Genomic DNA, 23,400 nt, shown 5'->3' with positions numbered 1-23,400 from the left:
ATTAGCAGCTGCGGGCACATCGCTGGTGGCATTTGGTACTCTCTTCTCCCCAAATGACCAGATAGAGGGAATAGTAAGTCACAAAGCCCAGCTCGGAGTTTGCTGGGTGGCTGATAAAAAGAGTCTTTGGAGAGGAGGACCTTGGGGCTATGCATCTGTCACTCTGCAAGGGGGCCTGGGCAGGTGCCAGGTTTAAGGATGTGCAGGGCCTGCAGCAAGGTGGCCCCGGGGTTGCCACCTGCCCTGCCTGGATCAGAAAGGTAGCAAAGCCCGTGTTTGTGGAATTGGTTCTTCCAGGACAGGCTCTGAGCAAGTGTTCCCTGTAGGTCATCTCATTTAGTCCTCCCCTAGAAGCTGGGATAAGCCCCTTTTAAGCGTAAGAGAAATGAAGCTTAGAGGATCAGAGGGACCTGCCTAAGACCAGCTGCTAGGTGAGGTCTGAGGGACCCCCTGGGGGTGTGTTCTGAGATGTGCATGCTCTTTTCCACACCTTATCACCACCGAGGAAGAACCAAGTTCCCAATGAGGAATAATGTCAGAAGCCGGGGTCAAACCCAGGACTAACTGACATGGAGGTCATTCCCATGGTGGCTGCATACAGGGGGCCTGGGGAATACCACATGCCTTTGGCCACATGGCCAGCAGCTGTTGGAAGCAGCAGGCAGCCTAGTGCATTGTGGGAGACAGAGCATCACCAAAATGGGATGTAAATCTGTCCTAGCTCAGAATGACTGGGTGACTTAAATAGTAGGCATCTATTTCTCAAAGTTCTGGAGACTACAAGTCCAAGGTCAGGGTGCCAGGATGGTGGGTTTCTGGTGAGGGCTCTCTTCCTGGCTTGTAGATGGCTGTCTTCTCACTGTGTCCTTAGACTGAGGAGAGAAACAGTGATTCCCCCCTAATCCTATAGGATTAGGGTCCCACCTTTGTGACCTCATTTTACCTTAATTACCTCCTAAAGACTCTATCTCCAGAGAGAGACACACTGGGGATTCAACATATGGAATTCTGAGGTCATGGTGGGGTTATCCATAAAGAGAGTAAACCAACAGAGGAATTAAACAGGGCAATGGGATAGAAAATACTCAGAGATGTTGTTTTGGCACAGGGAGAATATGTAATATAAGGGGATGCTATGCCATGTATTTTATATGCAGAGTACATCATGAGAAACGCTGGGCTGGAAGAAGCACAAGCTGGAATCAAGATTGCTGGGAGAAATATCAATAACCTCAGATATGCAGATGACACCACCCTTATGGCAGGAAGTGAAGAGGAACTAAAAGCATCTTGATGAAAGTAAAAGAGGAGAGTGAAAAAGTTGGCTTAAAGCTCCACATTCAGAAAACGAAGATCATGGCATCTGGTCCCATCACTTCATGGGAAATAGATGGGAAACAGTGGAAACAGTGTCAGACTTTATTTTGGGGGGCTCCAAAATCACTGCAGATGGTGACTGCAGCCATGAAATTAAAAGACGCTTACTCCTGGGAAGGAAAGTTATGACCAACTTAGCATATTGAAAAGCAGAGACATTACTTTGCCAACAAACGTCCATCTAGTCAAGGCTATGGTTTTTCCAGTGGTCATGTATGGATGTGAGAGTTGGACTGTGAAGAAAGCTGAGTGCCGAAGAATTGATGCTTTTGAACTGTGGTGTTGGAGAAGACTCTTGAGAGTCCCTTAGACTGCAAGAAGATCCAACCAGTCCATTCTGAAGGAGATCAGCCCTGGGATTTCTTTGGAAGGAATGATGGTAAAGCTGAAACTCTGGTGCTTTGGCCACCTCAAGAGTTGACTCACTGGAAAAGACTCTGATGCTGGGAGGGATTGCGGACAGGAGGAGAAGGGGACGACCAAGGATGAGATGGCTGGATGGCATCACGGACTTGATGGATGTGAGTCTGAGTGAACTCCGGGAGATGGTGATGGAAAGAGAGGCCTGGCGTGCTGCAATTCATAGGGTTGCAAAGAGACAGACACAACTGAGCTACGGAACTGAACTGAACTGAACTGATGCCATGTATTAAGCTGGAGATGCTACTTTGAAATATAATATGTAATAAATGTGTTCTCAAACTTGAAAAAAATTTCTGTGTTTTAAAGATGTTGTTTAACTGACCTCTAACTTGCATTGCTTCTGATGAGGAATATGTTGTCACCTTTATCTTTGTTCCTCTGAAAGTAATCTGTTTTCTCTTGTTCCTTCTTCACTTATTCTTTATCACTGGTCAAATTAAGCAATTTGATTATGATATGCCTCGGTGTGATTTTCTTTTTAAACTGTAGTTTTACAACATTATATGTTACAGATACAATATAGTGATTCAAAAATTTTAAAGGTTATACTCCATTTATAGCTATTATAAAATATTGGCTATATTCCTCATGTTGTACAGTTGATCCTTGGAGTTTATTTCATGCCGAATAGTTTCTTCCTCTTACTTCCCTCCCCCTCTAGCTTGCCTCTCTTCCTTTCCTCTTCCCAGTGGTAACCACTAGTTTGTTCTCTGTATCTGTGAGTTGGCTTCTTTTTGTTGCATTCACTAGTTGGCTGTATTGTTTAGATTCCACATATAAATGATATCAAACAGTATTTTTCTTTCTCTGACTTATTTCACTTAGCATAATGCCCTCAAAGTCCATCCACCTTGTTATAAATGGCAATATGTAATAAACTTGTTTTTATGGCTGAGTAGTATTCTGTTGTATATATCTATATATCACATCTTCTTTATCCATTCACCTCTTGATGGATTCTCAGTCTGCTTCCATCTCTTCACAATTGTAAATGATACTGCTATGAACATTGGGGTGCCTGTATTTTTCTGATTTAGCGCTTTTGTTTCTTTCAGATGTACACACAGGAGTGGAACTGCTGGGTCATATGGCAGTTCTATTTTTAATTTTTTGAGAAACCTCAATACTAATTTCCTCTTCATGTTTTTCATGCTTGACATTTATTCAGCTTCTTAGATTTGTGGGTTTGTTTTTACATAAATTTGGGAAAAAAAATGGTCAGTATTTCTTTAGTCCATTGGAAGCTACCCTGTAGCTCACCAAGTCTCTGTTCATTGTTTTAAATTCTTTGTTTCTCTTTGTGCTTCATTTTGGGTGGCTTCAACTGGCATGTCTTCAAATTTACTAGTCTTTTCTTCAGCAAGGTCTAATCTTTGATTAATCCCATCCAATGTATTTTCTCATCTCAGACATTGTAGTTTTCATCTCTAGCAGTTTTATCTGGGTCTTTCATATATTAATACTTTCTATATGTCTCCTCAACTTTTCATTGTGTGGAATACAGTTATAATAACACGTTCAATATGTCAATCTGCTAAGTCTATAACTGTGTCAGCTCTAGGTTGGTTTTGATTGACTGACTTTACTTCACATTATGGGTTGAATTTTCTTGGTTTTTTGGATACCTGCTCATTTTTCTCACCATTTTGGGGAGATCACTGTGTCTATTCTGCCCACTGATGAATCTTGAGGTTTTCTAGGTTGCCTGGTACAAATACACACAGTTCCCAGCCCTGTGTGAGCTCCAGGAACTGCAGCTTCTAGTCCTTGGAGCAATTCTTTCCCAGCCTTGGGTGGTTTCCTCCCTTACATGCACTGGTCAGTACTTGCCTGAATTTTCAAGGGGAACCTTCTGATAATTTCCAAGCCCCTCTCTCTGGGTGATGGAATTAGGAATGGACTTTGTATTCTACTTGGCTTTAGAAATATTTCTCTAAATTTCTATAACAATCATGTATTGCTTTCATAATGGAAAACACTAAAGAGTGAAAAAAATTACACAATAATCCTCAAAAGGAAACATACAAAGATCCAGGAGGGAGAGAGGAGATGGTTGCATGATGCTAATCCCTGCTGCCCAGGTGGCTTCAGAGCATCTTTTTGCAACTGTTATTTGGCTATAAAAAATGTAAGCAGGAAGGCATGTTTTTTTTTCACATGATTCAGTGGACTGAAAACAGGATTTCTGAAATGTATTTTTGTTGACAATTCCAATAACAACAGAACAATCCAGTTTTTTTCTTAGAGCTTCATAAAGAGGTATTTATATTAAAGTAATGCGGTAGCCTTGGAGATAACCATTGGCTCATCAGCTATTATTTTAGACTCATCAATAATACTTTTGACCCACATGCTGCCAGGTGAAAAGGAGGAAGACAATCTATAGAGGGCTTTAGCTCCTGCAGCAAAAGCTTAAAAACATCCTCAGAGGGACAGAAGTCAGTTCTGAACATACCAGTCAGATCTGCTGAGCCCCTGGGGTCTGACAAGGGCTGGAATGTTACAAACTGGTGAGGAAGTATATGCTGGTTGGGATGGAGCCAGCTGAACGGTATATGAGCATCAGTGGACAGGAAGCCCACAGTGTGATCATGCCTCCAAGAGCTTGTCTGCCTCCCCTTCTCCCATGCTGTTCTTGCTCCCCATCTGTCCACCCTGGCTTGTGATCTGAGGAGAATTTCCTTTCCAGGTGAACCCACAAAAGCAGGTACAGAGAGAAGTCACGTCCTCCTGCCCTGGGGCCTTCACTGCACATCCATCTCTGATGTACCACATCTAAATGTTGGGGAACTCAGAACCAATCAGGACTGGGGATTAGCATTTTAGGAGAGTTTCACTTTCTGTGACAGTGGACATCATCCATTCTGTGCTAGCTGATATGGCAGCCACTAGCCACACGTGGCTGTTGGGTATGTGAGATGTGGTTAGTGTGAGTGAGGAACCGAGCTTTTTATTATTTTTTCTTTAAATCCTAATTAAAACTTAAAAGTTGCAACTGGCTGTCAGGTTGGTCAGTGCAGATCTAAGGTGTTGACTCTTTGAGACGCATGAAGCAATTTTTAAAACTATATGATATTACATTCTAGTGGGAGGGAGGTTCGAGAGGGAGGGGACATATGTATACCTCTGACTGATTCATGTTGACATATGGCAGATACCAGCACAATATTGTAAAGCAGTTATCCTCCAATAAAAATTTTTTAAAAACTATATGATATGAGAGTCTAGACATACTCTATAACTCAAACAGCTCATCCATTCTGTGCTAGCTGGTATGGTAGCCACTAGCCACATGTGGCTGTGGAGTATGTGAGATGTGGCAAAACACAAACCTCAATGCAGACCTTTCTGATAAATGCTGAGATAATATGCCAAGCTATAATTTCATGATAAATGAGGCAAATTATTAGAACACACTGGATAAGTGATGAAAAAGTAAAAAGCCCTGCAGTGGCAGCAGTGCTCCAGGTTCATCACCTGAACATTCTGCCTTGACCGTGTGAAAATCTGTGTTTGGTTTTCATGTACGTTATCATCTTGGGATGAGTGTCTGAAGGGACACTCAGTGGCTATGAGTTCAAGATGGCTCACAACAACCTTGTCCTTCATCCCAGGGGAGGTTAATTCCACACGAATGTTACTGAAGGAAAGAGGGAGGTGACATATACTAAAAAAAAAAAAAAATTGGTCTTTTTTTTGACTGTTCTGGGTCATCATTGCTAAACGGGCTTTTCTCTAGTTGCAGGGCGCTGGGTCTACTCTAGTTTTGGTACACGGGCTTCCCATCGCAGTGGTTTCCCCTGATGGGGAGAGCAGGGGTGCTAGGGCACATGGGCTTCAGTACTTTTGGCTTCTAGGATCGAAAGCACAGGCTCAGTGGTTGTGGCACACAGCCTTAGCTGCTCCGCAGCATGAGGGATCTTCCTAAACCCACGTCTCCTGTGTTGGCAGATGGACTCTTTCCCACTGAGCCATCAGGCAAGCCCAACCCTGGTCTTAGCAGAGCAGTATTACAAATAAAAACGGACATAGGTTGTGTTAGATGGAATTTTGCTCCTGCATTGATCTATACTCAGAGACCTAAGGTTGACTGCCTCAGTAATTAGGGATGTTCCAAAATATGGGTTCAGCCTCACAGGCAATGTGGTTGCATGACCTAAGGTTGACTGCCTCAGTAATTAGGGATGTTCCAAAATATGGGTTCAGCCTCACAGGCAATGTGGTTGCATGAGAAACACCAGTGGGCAAGGAGATGTTCTTAGAGCAAGGAGGCCAAGGGATGACCAGTGAGGAGCCCCAGGTGAAGCATGTAAATACAGACAAGGGCAGAAAAATAGAGCTAAATGATGGGGAAGGAAAATGAAGAGAGTGGATTTTGATTTTAACAAATCATTTGACCAGCTTTCTTTACCAGGCTATGAAATGGAATTGGCACTATCCAAAATCAAAGACTGGCAGGAACACGGACCTAAAAGTCTCCGGAAAGGCAAGTAGGTGGCCAACACAGAAATTTGCATCTCGGGAGAACTATTATCCAATAAATACGTTCTTTTTTTATTTTTAAACTTTTTTTTTTTTTGGCTGAGATGGGTCTTAGCTGTGGCATGTGAGACCTTTGAACTTTGTTGCAGCATGTGGGGTCTAGTTCCCTAACGATTGAACCTGGGCCCCCTGCACTGGGAGCATGGAGTCTTAGCCACTGGACCACCAGGGAAGTCCACTCAAACAAATTTTAGGTATGCAACAAATAATTGATGAGTTGGAGTGAGCCAACCACTGTGTGGTCAGTCAAATTTTGATAGGTCTGGAAAAACGGGCACCTGGAATTTAGTGAAAGTTGCTCAGTCATGTCCAACTCTTTGTGATCCCACGGACTATACAGTCCATGGAATTCTCCAGGCCAGAATACTAGAGTGGGTAGCCTTTCCCTTCTCCAGGGAATCCTCCCAACCCAGGGATCAAACCCACGTCTCCCGCATTGCAGGCAATTCTTTACCAGCTGAGCCACAGTGTGTGATTTTCTACTGGACACGGCACAAGGTCACCGACCACAGAGGAACCAAAAGACACTTAAGTCATGATTAAATTATTCCAGTTGAGTCTAATAGGTGAATGAATCAGGAGGCAACATGGGCTGGCAGCCTCCTGCTTGGCTGCTCTGAAGAGATGGCACACAGCAGCTTTCCTAAGGGAGTCACTCCTTGGGTTTTGCAGATCAAAAAGGTAATGGCAGCCTTTTAAAGGGTCTGCTCCTGTCCCATTTATAATACTGTGCCCAGCAGCACTTACCCACTAAAAATAGGCCATCTGAGCACTTGGGAAGTGCGGAGGGGGACGCAGCTCTTACAGGAGGAGAGGGCCAGGCAAGGGCAGCCTTTGAGAGCTGAGCACGTGAAGATGTGAAAAGAGGTGATTTAATCAAGGTTCATGAGTATCTGATGGGCTCACACAAAGAGACCGGGGCAAGACCTATTCACAACGTGAGGATAAAGAATGCTACAGACTGTTAATTAAGGCTAAGGGGAAGGGATTCAGGAGGCAAGAGCTTTTCTTCACAGGGCCAACCGCTAAGAGGGGTAAACGAAGATGAGGACAGTTGAGAATGTGGGGAAGGCACAGGATGGGACAGGCCTTACTGGAGCCCCATGATGGGGACTTTGCAGGGACCCGCCTCAGCCTCCTTCTCCTCTTCACCCACAGTTCCCATCTCTGCTTCCCCAGTACTCCGAGGAAGCTGCTTCTGCCCCAGTATCTGAGGGGAAGCAGCACCAGCAGATGGAAGGAAGGGGCTGCTGTCAAAGTGGGTAGGGGTTGGGAGTACAGAGGTCATGACAGGTGTGTGTAGGTGTGTGTGGGCCACTGCGGGACACAGGGGCTCCTAGGGGAAGATCAGGGAAAAGTTCATTTTCTAACATATTTGTTTCATGATTTGCAATGCTGGATGGTTCAGAAAGGAGCAAATGATTACTTGGACTCCTTTCTTTTTTCAAAGTGATAAATCAGTCAACCCATCAGTTTATTTCTCTCTCTTCCACACACATCAGCAGACATACTCCAGCAGACACACTCGCGCAGACACACGCAGTCACAGGTGCACACACAGGGTCACCAGAGGTGAATTTGTTATCTTCATCATTGGCAGTTTGCATGGGCGCGCCAAGGGGAAGACAAAAGAAAAACCAGAGGTAGATTCCAAGCCAGCCTGGCTCCAGACCCTCAGCTGCACTGCCGTCCTGCGACAGCTGTGGGCTTGGGTATCACTGCTGACTGCTCGGCCACCACCACGTGCCCCAAACGGCTCCAAGTGAGCCTGTCCTCGGGCAGCCAGACCCCTGGCTGGCGAGGCCTTGGCTGCTATGGCGTCTGCCTGCGTGGCCGCCACTATTCCCACTATGGCCACCAGCACTGCCTCTGTCCCGGCCCATGATGGCGTGAGACTAGCTTGAGGGAAGTGGAGAGAAAGGATCCGGAGGGTTTTGCTGAACTCAGAGAGGAACCTGACCTTGAGGTCATGTCTGCCTTGCTGGAGACAGAGCGGCTAGTTAATGGTCAGCCCTTGCAGCCTGGAGGAAGGTGCCCCCAGATGCAGCAGATGGAATCACGCCCAGATTTGAACAAGAGAGGTTGCTGGTGCTGCCCAGGTCAGGGAAACAATCGGTAATCATATCTCGGCCAAAATCAGCTAAACCATTCACCCTGCCTGCTGGGAAAGAGCTTTGCCAGCAGGTCTGACAGCAGACAGGGCAAGCGGACAGGGCCAAGAATCAGCACGGGGCCTGGCAGCATTTCGTGGCACTTGAAAAGAACGTGGCCGCAGCTGTTCGCGCACACTAACGTGCGTCCAAGAGGGATGGGCGGGGTCTGGGGGCATCCTGGGTACCACACTAGGACGTGATCAGCAGTCCCTTCTGCAGTTAACCACTATTCCCCCTGAAACTTTCTTACAGATGTCAATTGGCATGTCCCAATAGCCAGTGCGGTCCCATCTTCCATCCCAAGTATTCACTCCTAGCAAATCAAATTAACTGTTAAAATTATTTCTACCATCAGTTAACAGCTGTGCCCCAACCAGTGGTCTCAAACTCACAAAGTCTGTCTCTTTCAACATACCTTCTTCTCAGGGGAAAAAAAAAAAAAAACCCGACAACAGCTTTTGAATTTGGTCAAATTTTCTTTTCAGAGAAGACTCTTAATACATAGCTCCCACAAAAATCTTCTTTGACAAAGAACTGATACCCCACCAGCTCCAATATTTTGGGTAAGACTGAGAGCAACAATAAATCCCTACCAAGATGATAAGGAACAAATGAATTCACTTTCTAAATACTTGCAGTGTTTTATTTTCAATAAATAATGGAGTCAAGTCTACAAAGATTTAAGGAGAGAAAGTCTATGATTAAGAAGTTTGATACTTAAAGTATAATTTATAATGGGAAACATATAGGAAGACAACCTCATAAAAAAATGTTTCAAAAGTTAAGTACTCTTCCTGGGAAAAAAATCCATGCATGCTAAAAATGCTTAGCAAGATAGTAATAAAAAGAAACTTTTTTATCATGAAAAAAGTATCTACAAAATTATGTATGGCAAATGTCATACACCTAATATTGAAAGCATTCCCTTTAAAATTAAGAACGAGGCAAGGGTGCCATCCATCACTACTGCTATCCCAACTTCTATCATACATCTTAGCCAGTGCAGTAAGACAAGAAAAAGAAAAAAGCTACAAAGATTGAAAAAGAAGAAACAAAACAGTCACTCTTTGCAGATGATATAATTTTTTGTGTGGACAATCTAAAAGAATCTACACGTAAATTATTTGAATGGATGAAGGAGCTTAGCAAATTTGCAGACTACAAGACCATATAAAAAGTTAGTGCATTTCCATAAACCATATAGCAGCAATAAGTAAGAAAATGATACTTACTACAGTAATAAAAACATAAAGAACTTTGGATCATGTGCTGTGCTTAGTCGCTCAGTCGTGTCTGACTCTTTGAGATTCCATGGATTGCAGCTGCCAGGCTCCTCTGTCCATGGGGATTCTCTAGGCAAGAATACTGGAGTGGGTTGCCATGCCCTCCTCCAGGGGATCTTCCCAACCCAGTGATCAAACCCAGGTCTCCGGCATTGCATGGGGATTCTTTATCAACTGAGCCATCAGGGAAGCCCAAGAATATGGGAGTAGGTAGCCTCTCTCTTCTCCAGGGGGATCTTCCTGACCCAGGTATTGAACTGGGGTCTGCTACATTGCAGGTAGATTCTTTACCAGCTGAGCAGGGAAGTCCACTTTGGATGATATCAAATGAAAATAACACAAGCCATTAATGCAGAAAATAATAAACCTTTATCGAGCTATTTAAAGAGACCCACATAAATCAAGATCTACAGAGTCGACCCTTGAATAGTACTGATTAGAACTGTGTGGACCCACTTACATGAATATTTTTTCAATAGTAAACACTATGGTACTACCTAATCCATGCTTGGTTGACCAGAATGCTTGGTTGAATCCACTTTCTTCATAAAGGAAGTGAAAAGACAAGCCTCAAAAGAGAAGAAGACGTAGGAAGGAAACAAAACAAACCAAGTTTGTATCCAGAACATATAAGTGAATACTGGGAGTTAGTAAGAGATGATATCCTGCCCAAAAATGGACAAATGTCATAGACAAGCATTTCCTAGAAACTACCACGAATGGTCACAGAAACAAATGAAAACCACTAAACTGCATTAGAAACCAGGGACGAGAACACTACGACGCAGGTCAGACAGCTTCCCACACCACCAGGATGGCCAAATGTTCAAGTTGAATGGTGCAGGGGCCTGCCAGGGTTGTGGAGGGCTTTCACAGCCAGCTGAGCAAGTGGAACAGACACCACTACCGTGGGCAACATCTGGGCATCACCTAGTACACTTGAGAGAAGGTCCTGCAAAGAGGTATGCCCATGACACCAACCGCACCAAACCAGAACCATCTGAACATCCATCAGCCTGAAAATGGACAGATGAGCTTCAGGATGATTTTGTTATCCTGGGAATATCACACAGCAGGGAAAACGCATGACCTCCAGCTACATACACGGCCACGGACAAGCTCGCAAACAAGAGCCCCAGATGGAGCGCTTCTTTCTTCAGCAGCCACAGAATTGATTCAAAACAGGTAAAACGGATCAGTACGTCATTTAGGAAACCACAGATACGTGGTACACCTTTAAAACTAGGCTTGGCCTGCTGCCTGTTTCAGTACGCAGGTTTACTGGGACACAGCCATGTTCACTGGTTTACGGACAGTCCGTGGCGGATTTCACGGCATGGACACTGACTTGAGCTCTTGGAACAGAAGTCATGTGGCCCCTGAAGCCGGAAGTATTTACCACCCTGACCTTTATAGGGAAAGCTGGCTGATCCCTGCTTTCCAAGAAAGAGAGGGAACGATTAACCCAAATCACAGGACAGTGGTGGCCACCAAGGAGAGGGAGGTGGGTGTGATCAGACTGGTGCTTTGAAGTAGGCTGCAGGTGTGCGTGCGTGTGATGTCACTCAGTCGTGTCCGACTCCTTGTGACCCCACAAACTGCAGCCCGCCAGGCTCCTCCGTCCATGGGATTCTCCAGGCAAGAATACTGCAGTGGGTTGCCATGCCCTCCTCCAGGGGATCTTCCTGATACAGGGATCGAACCCACATCTCTTATATCTCCTGCACTGGCAGGTAGGTTCTTTACCACCAGCACCACCCGAGAAGCCTCTAAGTAAGGTTATTATTCTTTAAAGTACATACATGCTTTATATACTGTTTGTTTGTTTGTTTCTATGATGTCTTCTACAACTTAAAAACATTCTTATAAGAGGGAAGAGGGATTGCTTCTGATGTTTCAGACTCCCCCGTGGCTACTGAGGACCCTGGAATTCCACGTCTCTGTTTGTTGTCATCTTGTTCTGTGGACAGAGGGAAATTCTAAACTTTCTAAGCAGCAGATTGAGAGTTCTACTCTAAAATTCTAGCCTTCCTAGAGTTACAGGATAAGTTCTCTGAATTGAAAAGACTGGGATCTAGAGCACCCAGTCTGAGTAGAATTCAACTACTTAGGCAAATGGTCACCCTCCTCTGTTAGAGCATGTGCCCTGAGAAGGTGGCTGGAGTCACAGACACCCTGCCTGCGGTGGTGGGATTCCCACCAGGACCAAGTGGTGCCTCTGCATTCTGCCTCCAAATTGGCTTCTTACGTTTCTGATCACTACTCTTAGCAGCCTGTATCTCTGTGGCGTGGAAGCCGTGCAGGGATATGTCTGGAACCGAGCCTGCACGTGGCCACAGGGCCATGTGTGGACACACCAGGAGTCCATGCTTTTCTCCTCTGTGGGCTTCTCCATTCTCTGGCTGATGCTGGTGGTCTCACACCCTTCACTGTTGAGAAGCTCTAACTTCTCCAGGTTTTCTCTGGTGGCTCAGATGGTAAAGAATCCGTCTGCAATGTGGGAGACCTGGGTTCGATCCCTGGATTGGGAAGATCCCCTGGAGGAAGGCATGGCAACCACTTGAGTATTCTTGCCTGGAGAATCCGCAGGGACAGAGGAGCCTGGTGGGCTATAGTCCATAGGGTCGCAAAGAGTCGGACATGACTGAGCAACTGAGCACAGCATAGCTCTCCCAGGGGTTCCCATCAACTTGCTGGTGCATCAAAAAATACCTCTCTCATTCACAAGACACCGACTGCCTGTGTTTGCATTTCTGTTCAGGAGAGGGCAATGCCCAGCTTACCTGTAGAGATCTGGGACCAGCCCATCCTCATACCGAGCGCACAGGTTGTTGAGAGCTTGCTCATGCTGACCAAACAAGCGGATGTAGTTGGAGGCAGGGAAAGGCACTTTGGAAAGGCACGTGATGGTTTCCACCATCCTGTACTTGTTGATGTGGATGCGGAAGTAATTCCCATTCTTCACGTTACCCGTTACTATTTCTGAACCCTGTTGGGGTGGGCATCAGAAAAACTCCATTAGAAACATGTCTGGACTTTGGCAACTTAATCACAGCAATTTATTTTTCAAATATAACAGGGTATATGTTATTGCTTTGCTTGCTGCAAATCACAGAGGTAGGTATTGACCAAGCTCAACTGAAGGTAAGTGCGTGTCAGAAACCACGCATGTGGACTTAATGACTGAAAGTTCCTCGGGATATTTCACACTGTGACTACATCACCCCACGTTTCTAAACTGGTTGCTAGGTTATGGCCAGTTCTCCATTCTTCAATACCTCACTCAGCTGGTACGTGGAACTGGGTCTTTTCTCTCCTGTGAGGTGTTCTAAGACTGTTAACTTTCTTAATTTTTCACAGTACCACTTTGAGAAAAACTCCTAGTCAAAGGTGGTCAAAAGGAATGGCAGTTGTTAAAATTTTCCTTGAACAGAGGAAGCAAGGTAAAGGTAAATCTCTGACAGTTGGGTTTGGGGAGGTTTGACTGGTAGGGTCTGTTTCTATGAAGAAGGTTCAAGCTCGTGGGAAATAAACACACACACAATGTGTGGGCTACTTGTTAGCTGGTAAATTAGGAGACGTGGAGGTTCTTCGCTTTATGTCTTCTAGAAACTGACTGAAACCACCATGTGAACCCAGGTGACGAGGAAAGACGCCTCTCTGCTGCAGTCATGACTACTTTTTCTATTTCAGCCCCTCGCGGCCACCGACCAAACAGCTGGAGTCATGCTTCCCACTGGCTCCAGCAACAAGCAGAACCTCTGTGGATAAACCTGGGTTTGGCTGGTGGTGGTTGAACCTGCACTTTGGCCCTGGACTCTGAACCCAGGACACAACAATGTTCAGTAAATCTCTCCTGAGGGCATATTGATTTAAGCTTTTGCCCTGAACTTGAGTGTGACATTTAGAAATCCACCACAAGGTGAACTGCAAGGATCCCAAACATTTACTGAGTCCTGGACATCCCCTGGAGACACTGTCTAAACAAGAACACATGGTTTACCTGGATTTTTAAGTAAATTGAAGCAACTGGTGGGTGTTTGGGTATCATGTGGCTAAGCTCTGAGGAGGAAACCAGTCAATCATAAAGGCACAAGGTGAGACACAGGGGAGGGTTGACAGGTAAGTCCTGGCCCAGCCCCAAGGATGTGTGTAATAGTAGGGGACAGAACACAGTTCAGAAAAGAGCTGGAGGATGGCACCCCAAGTGAGGTGCCCAAAGTCCATCATCATAGAGATGGATGGATACAGAGAGGAAATCTACCTCCATAGCAAAGGGCTGAAAACAACACGCAATGAGGTGTTATCTAACAAAACAATGGTACATCTGCACAATGGGATACAGTGTATCCAATAGAAATTATTAGTAAACTGTATTTCATAACAGGGAAATACGTTTCCAGTACATTTTATACTGTAGAAGTACAGTGTAACAATTTGTAATTTTTATAACTTGCACAGATTCATTCTATTTTCATAAAAATACATGGGATAATTTATTTGCTTTTGTGTCAACATTTTAACAAAATGTTAATGGGGAGCAGGTGCTAAGACTAAAGCTGCTGGTACCAAACTCAATTTAAAGTCTTGTGTTTACCCTTAGAGATGCACATAACAGAAACATTCATCATGCTCTAGCTCTGTGTGTATTTAATTCAGAAATAGCTTTGCTATGATGAGCCAGCAAGTAAAGTTGACCCTTGGAGGCCCCTTTTCACTCAGGGGTGCCTTGGTGAAGGGCATGAGCAGCTGGGGGAGGGGCTGCCCCCTGACCTCACAGGTAGGGGGCCTGGGGTCCCGGGAGAGGGGGCACTGGCCATAGCTTGCAATAGTTTTGGTGCCAGATTTCCCCAGGGCTCAGTGGAGAGCGGATCCCACAAGGCCTTGGACCCTCCTCTTCATCTTTGAAACTTATTTATGCTGAGTGATTACAGAAAAGCACTTGGGCATCCAAGGGGTACGTCTTGAGATCCACCGACATGGCCACTAATATTTTGGGCTCGGCAAAGACTTTCACTGAATATCCCGCTCTCACAATGGCTCACAAGCACCAGCATTTGGAGGCTGATTCGGGGGATACAGAGCACCTTGGAGCGAGGCTCATGGTGACTCCATGGGTGGTGTCTTGCCACATTTCTGTGGGGTCCTGGCTGGTTGCTGGTGGAGAATCTGAGCATCATGGGTCCTCCCTCTGAGGTCATCCCATTCAGGAGGGCTAATGAGTCGTCAGCATCATCGTGGGTCTCCTTATTTGGGGGTGAGGCAAGTTGGTCTTATTTTTTTAAATAATTTTTATTCCTTTATTTGACTTTTGGCTGTGCTGGGTCTTCACTGCTGCTCAGGTGTCTCTAGGTGTGGCGAGCGGGGGCCGCTCTTCATTGCGGTGCGCAGGCTTCTCATCACGGTGGCTTCTCTTGTCGCCGTGCACAAGCCCTAGAGAGCAGGTTCAGTACTTGCTTATGGGTTCAGTTGCCCCCAAGGCATGTGGAAGCTTCCCAGACCAGGGATCGATCCCTTGTCCCCTGCATTGGCAGGCGGATTCTTCCCCACTTGGGCCATCAGGGAAGTCCTTATTTTTTTTTTTTAATTTAAAAGTCGAATTACAATCTGTGGGTTGCCTCTGTGTGTCTCAGCCCTTAAACAGCTCAGAGAGCAGCTGCATGGAGGAAGGAAAGGCCCAGTGGTGCAGAAACAGCTCAGCTTAACTCTGGAAGTGACCATGACTATTGTTAATAAGACTTGGCACTGTGATCACATAACTAGGGGGCCATCCTGGGCCTGTGGCATGGAAACAGTTTGCATTGACGCGAAAGACAAGTCACCTACAGATGGGTTTCTCAGACACAAGTTACCCCATGGGGCTGGGCAGACTGATCTAAATTTCTTAGGTCATTTTTAGTCACAGCAGATGGGAAAATCCAGTGAAGTCCAGGAACACTTTCTGCTTATCCTTAAACAAGGACTTCAGGTGGCTTCCAGCCTGGCCACCCCATGAGGGATTCTGGGGTAACAGTGATAGTTTCACACGCTTTCCAGTTCTTGGGGATGTGGTGAGTTTCTTCCTTTAAGTACATGAGTTAATTGTTAGGATATTCAGGCCTTGAATTTAAAATTTTGACAGAGTAACTGGTTCTGATGTGGGTCTTTTTTTTTTTTTTGTCTCCCATCTTTTCCTGAATATAATTATTCTTTTGAGCTCCTTTATGATTTTGACAAAGATTGGAACATACCTCTGTAATTCATGCCAAGTGGAAGACCCAGGGGTAATCAGACTAGGCGTGCTAGAAACCCAGGTTTCAGCTCCCACGATGAACACACAGTTTTAAATTTAGTGGTATCCAAGGCAGGGTTTGTTGTGACAAATTTCTTTATTCCATGAGGATAAGCCAACCAAGCATGTGGACTGGAATCTGTAGATCAGTTCATTATGTAGACAACTTGGGGACCCCATTCTTCCTTTTGTTGGGCTACCGAGTGAATTACTCAAGCATCTCTTACTTAAATATCCCAAGGAGAGAGTTATAAGAGTCTGAAGAGGTTCATCTGTACTACAATCATTGTGAGAACAGTAATTTAGTTTCTCGAGTGAAACACTGCTCCAAGGGTTCCATTCTCCACCCACTGGTGATATTTAGGCAACTGCCTGGCCATTTTGGCAACAATTTTACTTAATCAAATTAATTCCAACCCCAAAAGATTGCCATGGAACCATCCTACGTTTTTTTTTTCTTGGTGAATAAAATGGGGGAAAAATCTGTTTAGATCTTTTGTACTAATTAAAAAGGAGGCCTGCCTGGCAACATGGTTAATTACAGTCAGGGTTCCTGCTCAAATACTGTCACAGTACCAGCCAAAGAAGCTATTCAAGTTCTAGTCTTATTAAAACTGTCATTAACTAAAACTTGCTTTGGCGCATCCTCTGACTTTATTCCCATTGGTTCATAAACAAATGATACTACATGTCAGAAATCACACACCGTGCTTGAAGAATCTGGTTCTGTACAAAATCAAGTCCAGTATTTCCTAGTTTTTGAAACTACTTGGTCCCAGGTATTTATCTAGAAAGACCAAAGTGTCCGTTGATCCCACTCCAAACTCATCATCCGAGTTGCCTCCTGTTTACATCATTGGTGGCAAACTACACTTTCCAAAGATGGCCCCAATGGTGCCCCATCCCACATGCTCTTCTACACGTGACCTTGACTATCTTCCCATTGAGAGATGAACTCTCTGTCCTTTCTCCTTGAATCCCACTGGGCTGTGACTGCTCCAACAGAGGATGTGGGGGTAGTGACTGCTATTTGGCTTTCAAGGCTGAGTCATAAAAGGCAGTGCAATGTCCAGCTGGCTGGTGGGGACCCTTGCACTTGGGAGTCCTGAGCTTCCATGCAGGCAGTCTCACCACTCAGAGGCCACCAGGCTGTGAGGAAGCCCAGCTGACATGGGCAGCCCAGGTGTGATGCTCTGGCCAGCAATCTCTGTGGCTGAGCTGTGCCAGCCCAGGTCAGTGACAAGCCTTCGGTCAGAGGACCCAGTCACTGGGCTACCCCTAGTCTACTAAGTCTTCCCAGCTGAGCAGAGGCAAGCTGCTCACACTATGTCCTGTCCAGATTCCTAACCCACAGAATCTGAGCACAGTCCAAGGGCTGCTTCATGTTGCTAAGCTTTGTTACAGAGCAATAGAGACTGGAGACCATTGGCTGTGGTCCTTACTTTAAGAACATTTTGCATCAGACCACAGATACGAGGCAAGCCTAAAAGAATCTTGGAAAGGCCCAAGGGAAATAAGTTTTAAACACATGGCATCTGGCCTTTCCTCAGCAGAACCAGGTCTCAGTACTAGAACTGGAACTCAGTACTGGAACTATGATTAACAACATCCACCACTGATGCGGCACCTGTTTTATTCCCTGAAGCAAGTGTTACTTTATATATGATCCCTAATGATCCCAGAAAAGCAGAGGAGTTGATAACTTGCCCAAAGTCCATGGTAAGACAACCGGAACACTGGGATTCTGACTTCCCAAAGAGGGGCCAGAAACCTGGGAAGTCTGGAGTCTGTTCTCCTGATGGAATTTTCCATCAGTTTCTACTACATCTCACTGGTCAGGACCTGCCATGTGGCTGACCTCATTCTCAAGGAAATCTGGGAAATGTGCTTATTTTAAGTTAGACTGCTAGCCTTCCAAAAAAAAAAAAAAAAATTCAGGATGTGAAAATGGGAATGGAAGCAGGCAACCTCCAGCGATCGCCTCACTGATGAAACACAAACGTGACACGCCAGGAGGAAACCCTCAGCTGACAACAGACGCCACTCTGGGGCCAGCCGCCAGATAACCCTACCTGGGGAGCCCCCAACTGGCCAACCACCCTGCGTCCTTGCTTCCTTTCTAGCTACCCTGAAGCCAGGGGAACACCGTCTCCCCGCCGCAATCCCCAAGCACACGCAGCTTCTGCTTCACCTCTACGGTCTTCCCGTGTCATTCGGAGGAGCAGGAGCACCAGGGGGTCCGGACAGACATCAGACCCTCAGCAATTCGCCTGTTGTCGCCACAGAGGTGACATCGAGAATTTTAATTATTGATGGATACATCACAGGCTACCTCAGAACTTTGTGGCTTAATGTGCTTCAGGAGGTAGTTGGATACATAAACTTGTGGTGCATCCAGACAGCAGAATATATATATATATATATGTATATATGTATATATATGTGTGTATATATATACACATATATATATGTGTATATATATATATAATTCAGGGCTAAAAAAGAAATGGACTCTCAAGCCATGAAAAGACATGGACGAAACTTAAACGCAAATTGTTAAGTGAAAGAAGCTGATTTGAAAAGGTGACAGACTGTATGATTCCTACTCTATGATATTCTGAAAAAGGCAAAACTATGGAGACAGTAAAAAGAGAGGTCACTGGTTGCCAAAAGTTGCAGGAATGGGAGGGAGGGAAGAACAGGTGGAACAGAAGGGATTCTTTGGGTAGGGACCCTGGTCTGTATAATACCACTATGGTGGACTCATGTCATCATACATTTGTCCAAACTCACAGCATGTACAATACCAAGAGTGAATAATCATGTAAACTGTGGGCTTCTGGTGATGATGCACCCATGTTGGTTCATCAGTTGTAACAAACATACCCGGGGATGTTGATAATGGGGGCAGCTATGCATGAGAGGCTCAAAAGATGTATGGGAAATCTCTGTACCCTTTTCTCAATTTTGCTGTGAACCTAAAACTGCTCTAAAAAATAGATGGCTTAAAATGACAATCAACTTTTACAGCCTTAGTGTTTGGGAATCACAGAAGCTGGGACTAGCTTAGCTAGGGGATTCTGGCTCATGGTCTCCTGCAAAATTTGTGGTCAAGATATCAGCCAGGGCTGCATCATCTGAAGGTTGGACTAGGGCTGGAGGACCACTCACACAGATGGCTCCTCACATGACTAGCAAATTGTGGAATGTCCGGGGCAGGAATCCTCAATTCCTTTCCATGCGGACCCCACCAAAGGGCCAACCGGGTGACCTGATGATATGGTAGCAGTGACCCAGGAGGGTGCAAGTTGGAAGCTGTCGGATCTTTCAGGACCTGGCCTCGGAAGGCACACGCTATCATGTATGCAATATCCTGCCGGCCACATACGTCAGCCCTGGTCAGTGTGGGTGGGGACCATTCATGGACATGGATACCAAGGGGCAGGAATGAGTAGGGGCCATTTCAGTGGCCAGCTGGTCCATGGCTTTCTGATGCAAGAACCAATACATGACACTAAAAACTGTGGATTAAGAATTTCACCCCCTTCCCCCAGAAACAAAGTGCCATATTTGAAAGTAAAATGAAATTCAGGAAAAATACTTACAAAATCAGACTGGGCCCTCTGTACCTCCAAAGGGGTTGGAATGGCGGGCTTGGAGACATGCAAGTAATGGTAAGACCCAGGGAGGATGCCTCCTAGTGGAAAAGGCCAGTTTTAGACATTTTATTTCAGTTGGGTGAACAAATGGGTAGCAGGGCTTACATCTACACCACAAGACCACCAGAGACACCTCCTGTGGTGTGTGCTACTCACTTTCCCACCAAAGTGCCTCTGTTAGCAAGGAACACCCTGGGGTTGATAACATTTAATACAACCAATGTGAATGTGCCATAATAGCACACAATACAGGCACCAATGCTCTAAGATGCCCAGGCTGACCCTGTGCATCCTGACTTCCCATAACTCAGGGCCCTCTAATCCCTACCTACCAAGGCCAACCAAGACTTTGTAAACATGGCCAAGATGTTCCCTTTCTCTGTCCTCCTTCACTGTGTAACCAACATACTAAAAAAAGTAAATGTTATAAGGAAAGTCAACAAAGTCCTTGTTCAAGGCTTTAGAAAGCGTGGATTATGAAATGGTTACTATTTCTAGCTGGCCCCAGAAGCCCAAGCCAGGTCCCACTCTGAGCAGCTTCTGACAACCAGGATTTGTTGTCTTTTTCCACGGCCACCACCTTCCCTAATGTCTTGTCCAGAGTCAGGAGGAGATCATGACCTCTTGCTGGGCAGATAAACACAAAGACTGGGATGTTGGGCTTCAGCCCCTTTAGACTGATGTTCTGTCTACTGGATTAGGATTCACAGACCCTCCCCCCAGGAGTTGGAGTCCATGGATGATTATGGGGGTTGGCCCATCAATTCTCTGGAAGTACATATATACAATTCTATAAATATGTGCATTTTTCTGACAGAAGGTCCATCTCCCAAATATAAGGAAATTCTGTGTTACTCACGTGATAACCTCCTTAGGAGCCAATAAAACAGAGGGGATTAAAGTGGACCCAATTTATAGCTGCTAAGAGTTGTGCTTATTATTTCAGACAGCAGACTGAAGCCTGGGAGTCTTGGAAGCTCTCCTGATCTCTCAACTTCCAGTGAGAATAAAAGTTTGGCAAGATGTCAGGGCATCACACCACATACTAGTGGTGAGGAGCCTCTGGGAAAGTTATTGACCATCCCCTAGTCTCAAAGGCCGTATACATAGAGTGACCATCACAGTTCTGACATGGTAGAATCAGGTCCATCATAAACAGTTAAACATGAGAGAGCCCCCCTCCCCGCATCTCTTTGCAAAGCCGCTGATGCACAGCGAAGTCTCCTCACCAAGCCTACGGGAAATGGGGCTGGCTGGTCCAGATCCAACCAGTGGCTGCAGCAGTGGGATGAGGGCGGCCCTCTACAAACCTTTAATCTTGGCTCCCTTGTACATGGGGATGAGTCGGTCAAGGTCAGCCGGTGGTTCGGTCACAGGCTCCAGAGTCGGATCGAAGAGCTTGAGCATCGCTGCCGCCAGCTGGAAGCCAATCTCTTTGGAATTGAAGTTGCTGTGAGTCCACTCATTCGAGTAGTACCTATTGGAGAACTTGGTGAGGGGGCCGGCAGCTCTGATGGCTATGTCGTTGGTGTGGAAGTTGCTGTCAATCACAAGTCGGCCGTCGTAGACCAGGCATGCATCATTGAAGGCTTTGAACGTTTCATAATCCACGTTCTTCTCAAGGAAGCTGAAGAACATCTACAAAGTGAACAGACACATTATCCCTAGCTATCATTCTTCACTGTACCTTCCCAAGAGGTTGAATCATCTCCATTTTATTATTTGGGGCACACTAGAAAACCTAAATTTACTAAGAGTATGTCCTAATGGTGTGTGTATCTTTCAGATGAAGGACAAATTAATATCACTCAATGTCACTCTTTTTTTTATTGCTTATTTAGATATCCAGCAGTGGATGCCACATGGTGGAATATCTCCCAAGAGAGCACATACTCCCCTGTAAGGAGGTTTATGTTCATAGACACCACTTGCCCCTCATTCCAGGACACTAAATCACTCCTTCTCAGCCTCCTTCCATTTTCCTCTCTGGTGTCTGACACTCATGTCTCCCCAGGTTCCTTCTGGGGGTCACCTTGTCCACTCTTGAGTCTTCAGACTGCCCCATTCCTGGCCCTTTAAGCCCAGAAAGTCTGTCCTTGCAGGACACCCCATCCGTCTCTGTACCCTCCAGGTCTGGGTTCCTGCCCTGGGAGGGCAGGTACTGATTCAGTGAATATATACAGGGTACCTGCATGCCCCACCCCCACATTCTCTGCCCAAATTTTAATACTTTCTCATACTCATCTGGAAATCATCTTCTGTATTGATGTTAAGTCATTAAAGCATCTAGTGAAAGTGAAAGGGAAAGTCGCTTAGTCGTGCCCAGCTCTTTGTGACCCTTGGACTATACAGTCCATGCAATTCTCCAGGCCAAAATACTGGAGTAGGTAGTCATTCCGTTCTCCAGGGGATCTTCCTGACCCAGAAATCAAACCAGGGTCTCCTGCATTGCAGGCAGATTCTTTACTAGCTGAGCTACCAGGGAAGCCAGTCTAAGTTATTTGTTTTTAGGGCTTCAGTTGTTGTGGAAGAGGCTAAATTGACTCACTTTTATCTTAGTTGTTGCTATTCAGTCACTAAGTCATGTCCCACGCTTTGCAACCCCATGGACTGTAGCATGCCAGGCTTCCCTGTCCCTTACCATCTCCCAGACTTTGCTCAAATTTATGTCCATTGAGCCAGTGATGCTATCTAACCATCTTATCCTCTGTTGCTCCCTTCTCTTGCTCTTTCCCAGCATCAGGGTCTTTTCCAATGAGCTGGCTTTTTGCATCCGGTGGCCAAAGTATTGGGGTTTCTGCTTCAGCATCAATCCTTCCAATGAATATTCAGGGTTAATTTCCTTTAAGATGGACTGGTTTGATCTCCTTGCAGTCCAAGGAACTCTTAAGAGTCTCCAGCAACACAATTCAAAAGCATCCGTTCTTTAGCACCTGGCTTTCTTTATGGTCCAACTCTCAAATCCATACATGACTACCATAAAGCTAAAACCATAGCTTTAACTATATAGACGTTTGCAGGCAAAGTCTAGGTCTGTGATAGCTTTTCTTCCAAAGAGCAAGTGTCTTCTAATTTCATGGCTGCAGTCACCATCTGCAGTGATTTTGGAGCCCAAGAAAAGAAAATCTGTCACTGCTTCCACTTTTCCCCCTTCTATTTGCCATGAATCTTAGGTTTTTGTTTTTTTTAAAATGTTGAGTTTCAAGATAGCTTTTTCACTCTCTTCTTTCACTTTCCTCAAGAGGCTCTTTAGTTCCTCTTTACTTTCTGCCACCAGAGTGGTATCATCTACATATCTGAGGCTGTTGATATTTCTCCTGGCAATCTTGATTCCAGTTTATGATTCATCCAGCCCGGCATGTCACGTGATGTAGTCTGCATAGAAGTTAAATAAGCAGAGCTATTCCACACCCCTTCTCCACCCAAGAGTGGTGCGTGAATGAGCAGGGAAGCAGGAATGAGCCTGCAACAGCCACTAATCACAGGTGACTACATATATAGTAGAGCTATTTCAAATCCTGAAAGATGATGCTGTGAAAGTGCTGCACTCAATATGCCAGCAAATTTGGAAAACTCAGCAGTGGCCACAGGACTGGAAAAGGTCAATTTTCATTCCAATCCCAAAGAAAAGCAATGCCAAAGAATGCTCAAACTACCACACAATTGCACTCATCTCACACGCTAGCAAAGCA

The 23,400-nt window shown here is 45.4% G+C and overlaps 1 protein-coding gene across 1 annotated transcript in view; it reads right to left on the bottom strand.

Moving 5' to 3' along the window:
• CFAP61 (cilia and flagella associated protein 61) overlaps window positions 1–23,400 on the bottom strand; it is a 250,124-nt gene that overhangs the window by 29,987 nt on the left and 196,737 nt on the right. Inside the window, exons 23-25 of the mRNA XM_060397508.1 lie at window positions 21,019–21,346; window positions 19,655–19,746; window positions 12,562–12,767 (exon numbers count right to left, since the gene is read on the bottom strand). Of these exons, the coding sequence (XP_060253491.1) occupies window positions 12,562–12,767; window positions 19,655–19,746; window positions 21,019–21,346 (626 nt within the window). The remainder of the gene's footprint in view (window positions 1–12,561; window positions 12,768–19,654; window positions 19,747–21,018; window positions 21,347–23,400) is intronic.

Source organism: Ovis aries, chromosome 13, assembly GCF_016772045.2.
Source record: "Ovis aries strain OAR_USU_Benz2616 breed Rambouillet chromosome 13, ARS-UI_Ramb_v3.0, whole genome shotgun sequence".
NCBI classification, from domain to species: domain Eukaryota; kingdom Metazoa; phylum Chordata; class Mammalia; order Artiodactyla; family Bovidae; genus Ovis; species Ovis aries.
The sequence above is the reverse complement of the archived record's forward strand: the minus strand, read 5'-3'. Positions and strand labels throughout refer to the sequence as shown.